At 37.3% G+C, this 17,144-nt stretch overlaps 1 protein-coding gene across 4 annotated transcripts in view; it reads right to left on the minus strand.

Annotated features, from left to right (window-relative positions):
• Positions 1 to 15,820, minus strand: part of LOC131069019 (sister chromatid cohesion protein PDS5 homolog C) — a 56,712-nt gene extending 40,892 nt beyond the window's left edge. For 2 of the 4 annotated variants that reach the window (XM_058004306.2, XM_058004303.2), the window contains exons 1-3: positions 15,471 to 15,820; positions 13,199 to 15,015; positions 13,038 to 13,104 (exon numbers count right to left, since the gene is read on the minus strand). In XM_058004306.2, coding sequence (XP_057860289.2) covers positions 13,086 to 13,104; positions 13,199 to 14,910 — 1,731 coding nt within the window. In that variant the 5' untranslated portion in view covers positions 14,911 to 15,015; positions 15,471 to 15,820 and the 3' untranslated portion in view covers positions 13,038 to 13,085. Of the gene's footprint in view, positions 1 to 12,291; positions 12,835 to 13,037; positions 13,105 to 13,198; positions 15,091 to 15,470 lie in introns of those variants that run through there. The other 2 variants (XM_058004307.2, XM_058004305.2) reach the window with 2 other exon arrangements.
• Between the last annotated feature and the right edge of the window lie 1,324 nt (positions 15,821 to 17,144).

Consider the following 17,144-nt stretch of genomic DNA (forward strand, 5'->3'; position numbering starts at 1 on the left):
GACATTAACTTTTATTCATAGCATGAAGTAAGGTGAAATCTTCCCTAGCAAAGGAAATTTGAGATGAAAATTGTAGTGATTTGGCCTTGAGGACAAAAATCGCTCCTGTCCCTCACTGAAGGACCGGAGCTTGAATTCCGAATTTGCATTATCCTCGCAAGATTTAAGTGATTTCGCAATTTGAAGAGGTCAAAAGAAGTATGTTTTGCCCGTTGAATATAACTTGAATAGGCCACAAAGGAGAGAATCAACCCAAGTTGCACTAGGCGCTCCTGTCCCTCTCCAAGGGACCAGAGCGATTTTCTCACAAGACAAACTTCGGGCAAAGGCAAAGCAAGTTTTATGTTTGAAATGAATGAAAAGGGGCGTGATTGGTACAATGAAGATAATTTCGAAGGCTAGCAAAACACAAGTAAGCTCATAGTTGCAAAATCGCTCCTGTCCCTCTCCAAGGGACCAGAGCGAAATCTTCAAAATGCCTAAGTGCCTAACATTTTGAAATGCTATTTCTTGTTGCCAGGACTCAAGATGAAGTGGGGAGTGATGTTCTACGTCTAGAAAGTAATTCGAGGTTGATATGATCAAGAGTTTGTGCAATGAACCAAAAGTCGCTCCTGTCCCTCACCAAGGGACCAGGGCGAAAATGCCTTAAGGCAAGCTCCTTCCAAAGATCACATGAATTGAACTTAAAGTTCCAGATAAAATGCCATTTTGAACGTCAAGGATGAGGTTTTGAACGTAAAAAATGAAGGATGGAGGACAAAAATGCAGGAGCGCTCCTGTCCCTCTCCAAGGGACCAGAGCGAAGTTATCAAAATTCATTATTTTTTGCCTTATTTTAGCAAATCGCACTAGATGCCAAGTTCGCCAAAAAACTTCGAAATATTTTTAAAAATTCTAATTAAATTGGCATTTAATGAAAATCACATAGCATTTAATAATTAATTTTGAGCCTTGGAAAATCGTTTTTTTTATTAATTGAGGCATTTCGAAATTAATTATTATTAATTTAAAATTTAAAAGAAGAGCGCTTGAGGTATCATTTTTTATTGCTTAATTAAGTCGGCCTTCTCCTTTTATTAATCTTTGTTTATTTTTTCCACCAAGTCGGCCTATGGAGAGATGTAGAAGGCGAGCGCTCTATATATTGGAGGTGTTTTTCATTATTCAAATCATCCACTCATTGTTTCAAGTGCGATTTGGAGAAGCAAGGAAGGAGGTGCGAAATCTAGCTTGTGTGGAGCGAATCTCTACCAAGTGTGGAGACTAAGGAAGGCGAAATTCATCTTGAAGGCTATTGGAGAGGCGTATTTCTTGCTAGATTGGAGGATAAATTCCAGATGTTTTGAAGGTGTTGAAGGCTAGAGGTGGTGGAGTTGATGCTTGTGAAGACTAAAGGGGGCGCATTTTGCTAAAGGGAGTCTTGATCTACATTTTGCCTAGCGAATTCTCCTATTTTTGCATCATTTTTTTTAGAATTAATTCTCAAGAGGAGGTATGGCAAAATCATCTTGACACCCTTATTCAAGGTTTGATTTTTTAGACATTTTTTGGAAAATCTAAGTATTACATGGTTAATTAGGAAATGATAACTCAAGATTTATCATGAAGTTTCCTAATTAAAATCTTGAATCTTCCTTTTAAAGTTTAATTTTTAGATTTCAAGATATATTACTAATTTTGAAATGTTGTGTAGGTATCAAGATGGCGACTCCAAAGCCCGGAGGATCTACAAGTCGGAGGACTCTCCTCAAGGAAAATCAAGTCAGATCAAGGACGATCAATCAAGGACAAGGGCGACCTCCTCCAGCCTAGCATCGACAGGGACGACCTTCTTCGATCCAGCCTAGCATCGACAAGGGCGACCTCTTCCAATCCAGCATTCCAAGGCGAGGTACATCAATCATCCCGCACATCAAGGACACAAGAAGTTAGAACAAGGGTTCGTTGAAGAAGCAGATAGTACCAGATGAATTAATTAAAGCTAGCTTCTCAACAACATCAAGTTGAATATCTACCAAGATACAAGTGTCAGACGAGGTGGCATCCTAGTCATCACTTCTCCAATCAGTGTGGTCCACCTCACCATTTCCAGATTCAATGTACCTAACTCATGGAAGGTGGCACAAACTCCGATGTACCTACCCCAGCTATCCATTGGTGGAATTTTCTAGAGAGGACATGTGTCCAAGCAATACAATTTTATCATTGGTCAAGCATTAAATGTTATGTAATGGTTGTAACAAACCCTAATTAGGGTTTTCATTGTTGAATCTTGGCCATTGATCTCGAATTGATCTAAGCCATCGAATTGTATTGAGGGCACTATATAAGCCCTGGCATTTCATTTTGTAAAGGCAATTAGTTAGAATATAGTTGGAAGCAATTAGAAGACAGATAGAGAGTAGTTAGAAGGTGATTAGCTAGTTGATAGAATAGCAATTAGAGTAAGGTAGAAAGAGAAGGCAAAGATTGTTGCCAAGAGGTTGTTGTAAAAGGCTTGTAAAACTTCATTGAAGAAATGGTGAAATTTATGGGTCGATTCGACAATTTGCATGGTCTCTATACTTCTCATATTTGATTTCGTGTTATTAGATGAGTGGAAGAAATGTGCTTGATTGATGGTGGAATTCGTATATCCATACTTCTAGCAGTTTGTTGATTGTAGACTTGCCTCGTGTAGTCAACTGGAATCATTTAGCTTAAGCTTAACTTCAATTGTCGCTTCTTCATTGATATGCATCAACTTGATGGTGTCTATGCCTGCAGTGATAATTTGAACATCATAAAGCTTTCCTTCGAAGATCGCACTAACCTTGTGGAGATGTTCCTGTGATGTCAAAACAAGACTTAGTTAGAATTTCATCAAAGATCATTCATTGTTCTTACATTCTTAGTGTTAGGATTAGATCCTTTCCTCGCCCTCATCTTTTTTCCTTTTTTTTTTCAAGTCTAAGCTAGTAAGAGCCTGTGTTCCAGCAATATTCAAAGCAGATCAGACGTTCAATCATCAAATGTAAGTCCCCTTGTGATTCCAGCAAATCACATCATACCACAGAGAGCTTATCCACACGTAAAGACCCTACATACAAGAACCTTGAAGTCATCCTGATTGATCCTTTTCCGCGATATCTTCAGCAATCAGAGGCTTTACTCAAGAGAGGATAAGGTACCTTTAGGTATTTTATTCTGTGTTTGATAGTGTACAAAATACACGTCAACACCACCCTACCCCCTTACCCTTTTTACTACCCCTTATACCTCCCGCTCCACTTTATTCCCCAACATATCCTAACTCCTTCCAACCCCTTTTACCCCCATCCTAGCCTACCCATATCCCATCCTAACCTACCTTCCATTTCCTACATTTTCTAACCTACCACCCTACCCCCTTACCCTTTTTACTACCCCTTATACCTCCCGCTCCACTTTATTCCCCAACATATCCTAACTCCTTCCAACCCCTTTTACCCCCCACATCCTAAACCTCATTTCCCCCCACGTATTTCCCGCCTTCCACCTTTTTTATCCCTTATGTCCCCCTTTCCTCTAACATCCCATTCTCCCCTCTTTCTCCACGCAGCAGTTACCCTTGACATTTTCTACCACTCCCCCCACCCCCTCATATTTCTCTCCACCGTATCATATCATCCTTTTGGGCCCCACATACTCAAAAATGGAGAATCAAATAAGATTTTTAAGGACTTTCCTTGCTGGGACCACCGAGCTTTAGCTTGGGGATTTTAAGTGTTTTTAATTACCAAGCCACATCATTGTGTGGGCCCCAGCAAATTCTAAGATGGAGAAAAAGTTTAAAGGCATATTTTTTTTAGTATCCACCTCACCATTATGACACATGCTCAAACCCCTTTAATCGACGGTAAAATATAAAGGCAAGGTGTGGCAACACAGAAGATAGGGAGCTGGCCTTTGAATAAGAATGTGTCACTTTAAGGAGGATAGAGTAAAAGACCTCTAACATCCAATGCCCAATATAAAGAAGGCATTTACTTCATTTTCAAAACATCATCCAAGCATCAAGGCACAGTGAAATAGACCGAGAGAATGATCTGTTAGAACTGATAACATAATCTGATCATATAAAATCAGAGCACATAAGAGATGAAGGATAGACAAAGATAATATATACTTTACGATGTTTGATATCTTTTTGTTTGTCTTGCAGGTAAAAGCAAAGGGGCAGATTTTGAAAGAATTCCATTACAATATCAGACATGGAACAACAACAGCAAGTTTGGGCAAGATCAGACATTAATGAGAATTTCCAAATTCTGATTTAATATGGCAAGCTAGGAAGGGGAGGATAGAACATTCATCCCAAATATCAAGTAGTCTAATTCAGTGCAGATTGAGAAACAAATCCAGTAATCAAGAGCAAATATCAGAGAAAAATAAATAAGATCATCAAGACCGATTTCTCTAGGATTGAGAAAGTGATCAAAATCTGATCAAGATTCCTTGGTTGTGCAGATGAGAGCAGAAACACCGATTTGAAATGAAAGAATTGATATCATTGCATGCAAATAAAGCCAAAAGACCGATCTGTCTTAGCAGGGAAGGGTAATCATCACTTGATCAGAAAGATAAGCCAATGCAAATGGAAGCTAAAACACCAATTTGCTTTGTGTCAACAAAAGAATCAAAGAATGATCTGATTTGATCAACTCACACAAATGGTTTTAATCCTTTCACTCACTGATCTGGCATAGATTGTATATTTTGACTCCTTAAAAGTTCAATTTAGACATCATCGTTTTGAAAAAGAACTTCATGTGTTGGTCTTCAAGAGTCAATTTTAAGTACAAAGGAAGGAGTGATTTTAAGAGCAAGTTCAAAGGCAAAGTTTAAGAGTTACTCCAAGAGCATGGATCAGAGAGCGAACTGTCATATAAGCTTGTCCTTAGGCTGGTCATAGAGCGAAAATGAATTATGCCCTGTCCTTAAGCTGGTCATAGAGGGAAAATGAATTATGCCGTCCTTAGGCTGGTCATAGAGCGAAAATGAATTATGCCCTGTCCTTAGGCTGGTCTTGGAGCGAATTCACCTTTTGGAGCTTGTCCTTAGGGAGACACAGAGCAAAAATTTAATTTATGCCTTGTTCTCTCAAAGGCCAGCCAGTGATAACGTCATATAGGTCCTGTCCCTAGAGAGGTCACAGAGTGAATTTTGCCTATCTTGATCTTGTCCTTATGAAGGACATAAGCGAAAATTGGATATAGGTCCTGTCCTTGAGGAGGACGATGAGAGAGCTTCTTCAAATTGACTTGTCTTCTTAAGTGGGCAAATTCAAGGTATAGGTCCTGTCATTGGGAAGGACATGGAGCGAGCTTGATTATAAAACTTGTCCTTGAACCAGTCTTAGAGTGTACCATTTCTTGAAAGCTGTCCTCACAAAGGACAGAGAGCAAAAAAATGAGATAAGGGTCTTGTCCTTAGCAAGGACGAAGGGCGAATTTAATTATAAGGCCTGTCCTTAGAAAGGACATGAAGCGAGCTATCTGTTTTAACCTTGATCGCCTGAATAACATGAAGCAGCTTGGTAAGACCGTACCTTGCAAGGGTCAGGGAGCAAATTTCCATTTAGGTCTTGTCCTTAGAAAGGACGATGAGTGAAAGTTTGACTGGAGTCTTGTTCTTAGGCTGGTCACAGAGCGAATTTAGAAATATAGGACCTGTCCCTAGCAACTACATAGAGCGAAATCATTGCATCACCCGAAAGACATGCACCTTGCATAAGGCACACAGCAAAATCTCATAAAGCAAGTATTTTGGCACTCAAAGTAATTTAAAATTCGAATTGATTGAAAGGAAAGTGAGCTTTACCAAGTCGGCCAGCATCAATAGGAGTAATTTACATTTTTATTTACACTAGATCAAGTCGGCCGTGCATCCCAAAGACATGTCTCTACGCTAGGCCACATATATAAAGGAGTTCATTAGATCTTTCTAGCATCAAAACAAAACATCATCTTTTCCATCAGCGAATTTTGTAAGCAGCTCCAACAGTCAGTGAATTTCAAGTTCAAGACAGCGAAGTATATTGGGGAAGAATTCAATCATTAGCAAGACGAATTTACCAACAATATCATTCTCACAAGGGCAAAATTAGAAATTAAAGGAACAGACCTGATGATCAAGGAAGACAGATCTCATCATTAGACAGCTCAGATTCACCCTTAGATAATAAGGATACTTCCTGGACAGTGAATTCACTTATCAAAAGGAGGAATCTCCCCTATAGAAACACATATCAGACCTGCATATGTAGAATAAGAAATTAAGTCAAAGTAAGAGTGTGTAAAGGTTATATATCATGTGAGGTTGATGCCCATTTGTTTGTTTTGCAGGAAGCAAGGTATGAAATCTAAGAGATCAGATTGGAGGAAGATTGGAGTAAAGACATCAAGGAGAAAGTTTCAACACCAAGGGCAAGATACAAGGAAGATGCCTTCAAAAAAGCTTCATCATGCAAATACAAGAACATCAAGAGGAGAAGATCTCAAGATAGCCAAAGATTCTCACCACACCCTAGAGGCATGAAGAGATCAAAGGAACGTGATGGAGAATTCATACAATCACCCAAAGGCAAGCAGGCGAGGATGGAAGAAAGACTTAGCTACATCAATACTTCCCATCACCACTACTTTGAGCGAGCTAGATAATGTTTAGTATCAAGAGATATCTCTCAACATCCCTTCATGGTGACAAGTCAACCCTACAAGTGCAAGTTGAGGTGGAATCCTAGTCATCGTCCTAGTCACCACTCACCAATCAGGGAAGGTCTACATCAACATGTCTAGATGCAATGTACCCGACTCACCAGTAATGGCACAAACTTCGAGGCACCTACCACTGCTATCCATTGGTCATACCAATGTGTTGTAATTATCTAATTGGCCAAATTGAGTTTGTTGTAACAAACCCTAATTAGGGTTTTATTGTAAAATCTTGGCCATTGATCTCAAATTTATCTAAGCCATTGAATTGTATTGAGAGCACTATAAAAGGCTTAAGCTCTTCATTTGTAAGAGTTACTAGTTAATAGCGAATAGCTAATAGTGAGTAGAATAGCTAACAGTAAATAGATAGTTTTAAGAGAATAGAATAGAAGTTAGAAGTAGAGTAGGAAGAGAAGGCAGAAATTGTTGCCTAAGTTGTAAATGAACTCCATTTTCATTGAAGTTATGGTGAAGTGTGTTGTTTCTTTACAATGTGCATGGTTTCTTGTTGGATCTTCATGTTAGATGGTAAATAATTAGATTGAATGGAAGAAGTTGTTGAATGCATTTGTGTGGAATCTGCCTAATCCATGCCACTAGCCTCTTACTGATTGTGAGCGTGCCTTGTGTGGTCAACTAGAATAACATGAGCTTAACTTTGAATCATCCTACACTCATTGTTTATGCATTAACTTGAATGGTGATCAATGCTTGGTGGTATTGGTTCGAACATCTTTGAAACGTCCTTAGAAGATTGCACTGAGCTTGTGTCAAATTGTTCTATTTGATGGTGAGACCTTGCCCAGTGGGATTCCATAAAGTCATTCATTCATCTTCTTACATTCTAGGTCCTCGCATAGACTCTCTCAAACCCTACCTCTTTTGCTCTTTTTTATCTTCCAATTGAGTAAATAGGACTTAAGTTCCAATAAATCAAGCATTCAGGCATTCGAATGTAAGTCCCCTTGTGATTCTAGAATAATCATATTAAACCAACTAAGCTTATCCACACGTAGTGACCCTACATTCATGAACCTTGGAGTCGTCTCGAATGATCCTTAAGCTAATCTTCAGCATCCGAGAGATTTTGTTCAAGAGAGGATAAGATACTTATGGTATTTTATTCTGTGTTCGCGTGTGCCTATAAAAGATATTAAAAAATTGGTTGAGAAGATTGTTCATATCAGAAATGCCCTTGAAACAAAAATACACACCAAAGTGATGCTTAAACTTACTGGATTCCACATCTTAATTTATGTCAACAATATCCATGAGTGTTGGTGTAGCAGGAAGTTAAAACAATGGCAGTGCCCTCTATTTATGGATTCAACTACTCTGCTGACAGTGAATATCACTTATTACCATAGCACCAGAGGTTTTTACAGATTGAAACTCACTTGAAAATTAATTAAATGTGACCCCCGGTTAGTATCGAGCTTAGAACTAATAGTCCTCATCTGACCTTTTAGATCTCCATGACTGACCATTCTTTGTTCTACCAGAGACAAAGAACAACATTTCAATACCTTTGTGTTTTTGCTAATTATTATAACCATGACAATGCCTCCATTCTTAACCAAATTCAAACAAGATTTATATTTTTCATTTCTTAGCTCGGTGTCACATTAACAAATCTGATTATCAGAATAGGAATTTCAATGCTATTAGCCAGGCAAACTCACAGGAACTGGGTGATTAACATTGTTGAATTTAACAGAGCCAAAATTATAAATTAAAATAACTGATATGTTCTAGTTACAGATATTAAAAACTAGCTCGATTTATGCAATATTCACTGTATTTCTGAGTACCAGGTCTCTACTTGATTATTTACCCTGTGGTTGCAATGTAGAAGAATAAAGGCCATGATTACTTATTTAGTATTTTGTATTGATTTGACACATACAATATATCATTCAATTAATAGAATGATCAATTATGGCCATACCCAGCTATACCAAAATCAGGAAAGTGGGGAGCGGTAGATGTCATACCTGTGTACCCAATCACATGCCCGAACCAGCAACTTGGATTTAAACTCATAATATATTTCAAAAGAAAAATTCCAAATCTAATATATTAATTTTTCAATTGAGCATTACATCAATATTCTTTACACAATTCACAGAGAACATGGCATTAAAGATTATTTCCCATCCAAATGAGGCTATTGGTGTTTATAGTAAGTTGTAACTTACTAATAAAGTTTCTTCCATTATCTAGTATTACACCTAGCTGTCCCTGTTCCTACTACTCACACTCATAAAGTTTCAAAGTGGCCATTTCTGATCTTGGAGCATATACACGTTCATATTTATATATGTGCAAGCAATGGTTTCACATGCTTTGGAATAATTGTAATCCAACCCCCGTAGCATCTTAATTTACAATATGGTACTATCTCTGTTGCCTCCATTATAAACTTTAACTAGATAGAACGCCCTTTCAAAACCTAAAATATCTAATTCTTTAGTGTGCATGCTATTTTTCCTTGCATTCATCACCAAGACTATAAAATGCATTCAGAATCTTTCATATATTTGTCATCTACTTGTCCAAATAAATCACAATTTGCCAGATATAGATTGTCACCTTCATATATATTTTGGTATAAGCCAAAAGGCTATTTCCATTTTTCTAATCAGACATTTTTCTGCATTGAACAAAGGAACTTTAAACCATGTTTTTTTATCTTAGTGTAACCAATTATGTATAGTTCTAGGTCTTCAAGGAAAGTTAGCATCTTCTTAAAGCGAAGCAAAATCAACAATTTCAGAAAAGCGTATCCAGTCCAAACTAATTGAAGCTCTATATTAAGCAATGTAACTAGCTGAGGCATCCCCATAGATTTTATGGAGTAACCCCGTTTAGGGACATCTTGGGGACAGTGACAGATGTCCTTTCCACTCTCCAGTCTTTAGATTTTTGGAGGGACATCTCCTAAATCTTGGTAACACCTCCTGGGACGTCCCCCTTGTCAAACTTACATTTGGGGATGGTTATGTCCAACCTCCCAGGTACATCAGTAAGCCCCCTGTTCAACATGATTTATAAAGCTCCCCAGCCATCACATACCATAGCTGCTGGTTGATTGCCTCTGAAAATTGAAGAAAGAATATAACAAATTGTTTCTTACTCAACTTTCTCGATGTTGGATCAATTTACTTGTATTTGATTTGAGATAGGTTTTGTTTAAAATATGGTTTTTTTTCTCAAGTCTAATGTTTATGCCCCTGTACATCATAATTAGCTTGCTACTCATGTCAAACAGGGAAAGAGAAAAGAAAATACTGATAGGTAACTATTATCTCGTCCACCAAAACTTGGTCTCAGGAGTAACCATATCCTCTTAGTTACAGTTATACATTTCAAAAGATTTGGCAATTTGCAGAAATAGCTGATTAATAAGATTATAGTGTTTCAATTAATGGAACAAAATTGATGATGCTATGGGAAAAATTCAGTTATTATAACCTGAATGTTTTTCCTTGTAGCATGATCCGGGATTTAATATGTTTCCATAGCTACACATATATTTAAAATAATTGTAGCCAAATCTTCATTTTACAATATATTAGCCTTCTGAATTTTACCAGAATATAGAGCTGTTTTTACTTTTTACTATTAAAAATTGTAGCTAACTCTTCATTTTACCTGTAATTTTAAGGTTTAATTTTTGACAAATTTACCATCAATCTTCTTATGAGGCACATATCTGTAATGACAGGCCAGAATTGATGTTGCTGATGATGTTCCACCAACTCCAGCAAATCAAAAGATCAAAAACCAAAAGAGAGAAAAAATATCATTGTATCTCTTGTTTTCAATTACTTTAACCTTATGGTTATTTTTTACTTAAACATTAACATTTAGCTATTATTTAATTAGCCGCCCCAATGCCATTCCCAAAATATAGGAAAAAAAATTCCATCCATATCCCTGCATTCCCATCCCAGAAACTCAGAGAAATGTTGATATTAGGGCAATAATAAATTGATCGGGGGTAAATCCTCTAGCACTCAAAAATGAGACAGCCTCATTGAGCTCTGTAGAGTTTAACAAGTTCATACTTCATACAGAGAAAAAGACAACAAAAACAAAAATATGGTTCCCTTCAAATATTCTAACAGAAAAATAAGGCAACGAGAACACTTGGAAGAAAATGAGCAACAAGATGAAGGAAGGAGCTTGATCCCAGCATATAACATGTAATTTTGCACCAAATTAATGATTGGATATTAAAGAAGGCAGGTTATAGTAAGACCCTGGTTCCATGAATCACAATATTTCGGCCTTGTTGCTGTCTATTGGCAAGAAAGCCAGTTGCCGTCTCTAATAGCCAATACTTATCATTCATCTGTCATGTTTCTTGATGCAAGAAACATCAGCCACAAAACATGGCCACTTCAGCAGTCACTTCTGTTCATTGTGAACCATTCCTAGAAATTTTCAGAATAATTGTGGCTTCATTTGATCTTTTACAATGTTTGAACCACAATTCAAAAATTGCTAACTCACAAGTAGACACAAGAAAAATACTTGGGCTGGGGCAAGTCGCTCATAATTTTAACCACTAGTGATTTTTCACAGAAACTAAGTAAATTTTTGCAAGTTAGATTGCAGAAAATCAATAGTCTGAGCTAAAAAAAATTAATGCTGCATAAATACCTTTCATACCAGAAAAGTATCATCATTTCTTCCAATTCTTCTTCAACATCTCACTTATTCATCACATTGACAACATACAGTGCATTTGGAATTAATTTTGCAAGATCTTGGACTGATTTTTGGCAGCATTTGCAGAAGTATACATAACATTGTAGCCTAACAGATTAACAATATCCCAGCTGTGTATTTAGGGGAAAAAAAGGCAAAAATAATTTATCATAATCAAAAGATGAAGTTTTGAATTTTTATTGCTGCTATACTTATCGATAAACATTGAATCTCAAATTTATTATTTGATGCATTATGTGAAATGTCCATAATTGAATCTTGATATCACATACAGATAAACTTGTACACAGTCACTCCCCAACAGCACACAACCTGTGCCACCCCCATTAAATGGCCTCCCCAACTGCTATCCCTCAAAGACATCCCACCATCTCTTGAAATGCTTGTCCCAGAAATGCCATGGAACATAGGAATAATATTATGCCATAACTATAAACCATTATTAAAGAGTGAAGAAAAGATCATTTAGAATCTTTTAAAAAAAAAAAAAATTTTAAAATATCAACTACAAGAAAGACTAAAGAAAAACTACGATGAGCATTCAGAATTGAAGAATCAAAATCCAACACTAGAATATAATGGCTAAAGGATAAGGTCCACACGAAAGAGGCTAGTTAAGGACACCACTCAGGAAAAACCAGGAAGAATCTGAAAATAGAATTTAAAATTTCATGGTAAATAGTTTTAAGAAAATACCAATTGCATTGGCCTGAGGATCTCAGCAAAAATGATAAAGAAAGGAAAGCTAATGACAATTTCAATCTAGACAAGGTAAGAGCTAAGGAAACAGATATTAATTTCAATGGCGCAGACAAAAACACAACTGGCAGTGCCTCCTTAATCAATTCAAACATTTATATAGAGAAAAATGTAACAAAATCTTCAAACCATACACTTTAGGGGGAGGGTAGGTGCATAAATCTCCCTCCCACCCCAACCTTTCTACCATTCCCCCACACTCCAGATGCACTTCATGATCATTTCAGATGGGGGAGAATTATAGCTTTAAATTTTAATAGCGGCATTAGCAATTATAGTACGGCACCCCCACCTCACCATTGTTGAGGTAGGGGGAGGAGAGCACAGGGTTATGATTCTAGCTAGCAGTAGGAGAGGCACCCCTATCCCAAGCCACTGCATTCTCTCCCTCCATGACTAGGGGAAAGGCATTCCATCTTACCTTCCATCCAGCACTAGCAAAGAAGTGAGCTCTGAAACCTACTGCCATTAATTAAAAGTTAAAACAGTATAACATCACCATCTCAAGTCAAACACTTAAGTTGCAATCCTTGCACGCAATACATCTAGCAAATCTTTAGTACTGAATTCGACTGCCAAATACCAACAAGTACTAAAACTGAAAGGCAAGAAAATCAATTACAAACAATAGAAATTCCTAATTTAATTTCCCAGTTCTGTACCTATGAAAATGTTTTGCATTTGGTGTGAAGAATTGGCAAATATGAACTGAACAACAATGCTCCAAACCAGAGTAAGTCTACCCTCTCTGAGAAAAGAAAAGATATTTGTATGCAATTGAAAACACTAAGGAAGACTTACAATGTTTTTTACAGGATCATAACCAGAACTATCACTTCCGCATTTCCTTTATTTCTTCCCGGGTTCCCTGAAAACCATTCACATAATTAATACCAATCAAGTACAACATTGCCACCATCATAAGCATACTATATGATCTAAACTCAAGTAAACCTGCTCACCTGGACTTTACCTTCACACGGTACTTCTTGTTAGGTTTTTTGCTCAATTGATCATCATCTTTTATATCAACCTGATTTTCAATTGCTTTCACATCACTTCCGCGTGCATCTGAATGCTTGTCATCGGGTTGGTCAATTGTGACTGGCCTAAGTGGCTCATCCTCATTTGCTTGCTTTGGTACATCAACTTTTGGTTGCTCTTCTGATTGTTCTGCAATCAACACATTTGCATTCTTTTCATCCTGCTTATCAGCCTGATCTGGCTGCTTCCTAACATCTTTGTTTGAATGCTTTGCACCAGCATCGTCTGCTGTGCCTATATCTGAACCAACTGAAACACTGGAATCCACTTTCTTTCTAGAAGATGCAACACTTTCTTTTGTTTTCTGTTGCTTCTCACCATCATCATCAACTGTGGAATCAACCTCAGGTGCATTGACCTCCTTCAAGCTTGCATTTTCTTTAACCCTGACATCCTCATCTCTCTTGATTTCCTGTTTACCTTCAGTATCTGCTACTTTCTCTTGCTCTGTATCTACATCTTCCATCTGATCTACAGATATATGCTTTTGCTGAGTTTGTTTCCCACTTCCTCTTTTAGTCCGTGGTGCTGTCTTCTTTGAATTCTTTGGCTTTTTGGCATTCTTAACATCCTCTGCTGCCTGCCCTTGGACCTGACCCTCATTCTCAACATTGTCCTTGTTTTCCTTCTTTGCTTCTCCTTCATTCTTCTCACTGCCATCACCAACATCATCTACCTGTTTGGCATCCTGGTCCTCAGCTTTAATTTCCCCCGCCTTTCCTCCATCTTCTTCCTTCCTTCTTCCATCGTCAATCTTGTCCTCCACGAGCTTACTCTTGACCACATTTTCCTCCTCCTTGTCCTCACTCCCTGCCTTCCCTTCAACTTCCTTCTTGCTTTTCTCATTATTCTTCTCAATATTATCAACTGCACTTCCCTGTCTTCTCTTGGAACCAGTCTTCTTGACATTTGTGACAACGCCATCGCTATCCTTCTCTTTGATACCGTTCTTCTTCCCATCGCTAGTGCCACTTTTCTTTCCTTTATCCACTTCCATTTGACCTTCCTTCACAGATGGTGGAACTTTGAATGGCACAGCAGTACCAGCAGCCACACTTTTACCAAACACTTCCCCATGCTCAACCGAGATCTTAATTCTCTCCTGCTTAAGCACAAGCCACTCCTCCTCCCCGTCATCATACACAACATGGTGTTGTTTTGTTTTTGCACGAAACTCTTTCACATGTCCAGCATACCATTTATCATCCAGAGGCCAAAATACCTTAATTCTCCTTCCAATTATACGTGTGGCATCAGCCTCCTCTAGGGTCACATCTTGGAAAACCTTGGGCTGCTTCCTTGGCCGCAGCTGCCGTGCCAAAGCCCCAGAGCTCAATTCTTCCGCTCTTCCCTCGTCCCTTCCACTCTTCATCTTTTTCCCCTTCCCAGCTTTATCTGCAGCAGCAGAAGAAGTCTCATCTAAAGCATCCAACTTTTCTTTCCTATCATCTGAACCAGATTTCCTCTTTTTTGAAGGCGAAGAAACACTCTCAACGGTAGCTTTATCTGTCTCTGTTTGCTCCATTTCTGTTCCTGCATCTGCGCCAGATTCCGGCTGGCTCTCTGAGGGTGCCTTGCTGCCGTCGGTCTTTTTCTTCTTTCCACCGGATTTCTTATTCTTCGACCCCATTCTAGCTCGAAAGTCCAACTTCTCTTTCAAACCCCTATTATTCCTTTCAAAATTATGCACACCCTCTCGCAACCACCATACTTTCGATATTTCTTTTTCTATCCACTGGTATTAATTTTTTAAACTTCCGTTAGCAGTCATTCTCGAAATCTATTTTTAGCTTGTATGTCACAGTTAACCCTAATGTAATATCAAAAAAGCAATTTAAGATACTTTTCATGGTAATTTTTTCTTCCCACAGACACGTGTGTACTGTCAAAGTTCGCTAGCAGTCATTACATCACTGTTTTTAAGCAAAGAAAACTCTCGTTACCAAACCCTAACGTACTATTAACATAAATTAAGATGATTTTTACAATTATCCTTTTCTTCCCAGTGATCTCTATTTTATCCTTCAATAGTAACCATTTTATCAAAACTCTTTTCTTTTAAGCAAAGAAACCCTCGTTTCCAATACCACAGCTAGAAACCCTAATGTACTCAAAACAGAGAAATCGCTTAATGTTCTTCAAATTTTTAGCATGAATGTGAAATTTACGGATTTAGAATGACAAGAGTACCTTCAATTTCAGCTGTCAGTGGAGATTTCACAACGTCCGCCAATGATCCCGAAATCGAATCCGGGTAAGTCCTGCATCTCTCGTGCACAAGGTGAAAAAAATACAAGCTTAGCTTATACCTTCATGCACAATATTCAATATTCACTTGCTACAGATCTGCTCGACGTCAGCCGTCAGATGTTCCTCTTCAACGGTGGCGATTTCATCTGCTGCGCTGGGATTTTTTAAGACATAAGAAATATTTTCTATTTGCTTTTGCCACCTTTGTTTTCCGTCAAAACCAAAGGCTAATATTGTTGGCTCATAAGGATGCGATTCTTCGTTCTAATAACAAGTACATTGAAAATTGGATTTGAGTGTCACTTGTAATTAGCACGTTAATTGAGAGTTCCCTGCTATATATGTATATATATATCCGTGCATTGTTGGTTTGTGCACTTAACCGAACTTTCATATGATTTTTTTGAATAGAGTTTTTTTTTTGTCTTTTTGCACTTTGATAAGGATAAAGGAAGCTAAATTGTATAGTTTAAGGTGGATTATCTTCCAATTATATTATTTTTCATTTAGTTTTAAGTCTATTTTATGGAATATTTTAAAATAATTACATATTGACAAATGAGATATTTTTTTATGTTGAGTTGAGTTTGTATTTTAATTGATTATTTCACATATTTTCTTATATTATCATATATTTGTTCTTTGCAATTTAAAACTAAGCTCTTTCCAAACACACAAAATCGTGTTCGAAATTTAAACATTCAAACTTTAATTGTAATTTTTCCTCCCATATTTTATATTTGTTATGGGGTCTTGAGAGATGTTTATGTAACTTATATATCTCAATATTTAAAGATATTCAATATGCACATAATATCATGCTAGATATTAGGACTATAAAAAATATATAGAACACACTTAGAGTTCTAAGGGACAAAGAACTACATGTAGGTCATTTGCACATCTATGCATGTTATCTTCAATCATTTGTTTAGAACCGTAAGATCAATCAATTTAGAGGTTGAACTAGGGGAACTTGATCTTAGCAATCTAATTATCTCCTCAAATGTGTTTGTAAACAATGTCATGACATATTTTGACACAAGGAAGGTGAAGGTAAATGAATCTATAGATACATTATGTCAGTTCATTCTTGTAATATTTGGCTATGAAGTTAGCCACCCAAGATCTAGAAGCCTAATGGAAAGAACAATAACAAGAGAGAATCAATATGACAAGAATAAATTGTATTCCTATGAAGAATGTATTGGCATTGAGGAAAAATCAACTCTACAGCTCCCAAGGATCACCTACATGCAAACCTGTCATAGAAGGAGAGAAGCAAAAAGGCTATGGAGGCCAGAATTCAGAGATCCAGAAAAGAGGAGTCGTATTGATTGCGCAACAAGAATGCAATTCAATAATTACAGTTGTTATGAAAATACAAAGAGAGAATCCTTATAAGAGGATACTCGAAACCCTAAAGGAGAAAAACCCTAAAGAATTATAAGATTCCTAAGTTAAGCTTAAGCATAGAGTATAATAGACTAATAATTAAATAAATAATTATTAGCTAATAAAAGTTAACTCCAACACCCCCCTTAAGATGAACTTAGAGAGTAGCTAAAAAAGAACTAAGGACTAAAAAAGCATGTAAAAAATGCAAGAAAGCAA

The sequence above is a fragment of the Cryptomeria japonica genome, chromosome 4 (genome assembly GCF_030272615.1).
Source record: "Cryptomeria japonica chromosome 4, Sugi_1.0, whole genome shotgun sequence".
Classification (NCBI taxonomy): domain Eukaryota; kingdom Viridiplantae; phylum Streptophyta; class Pinopsida; order Cupressales; family Cupressaceae; genus Cryptomeria; species Cryptomeria japonica.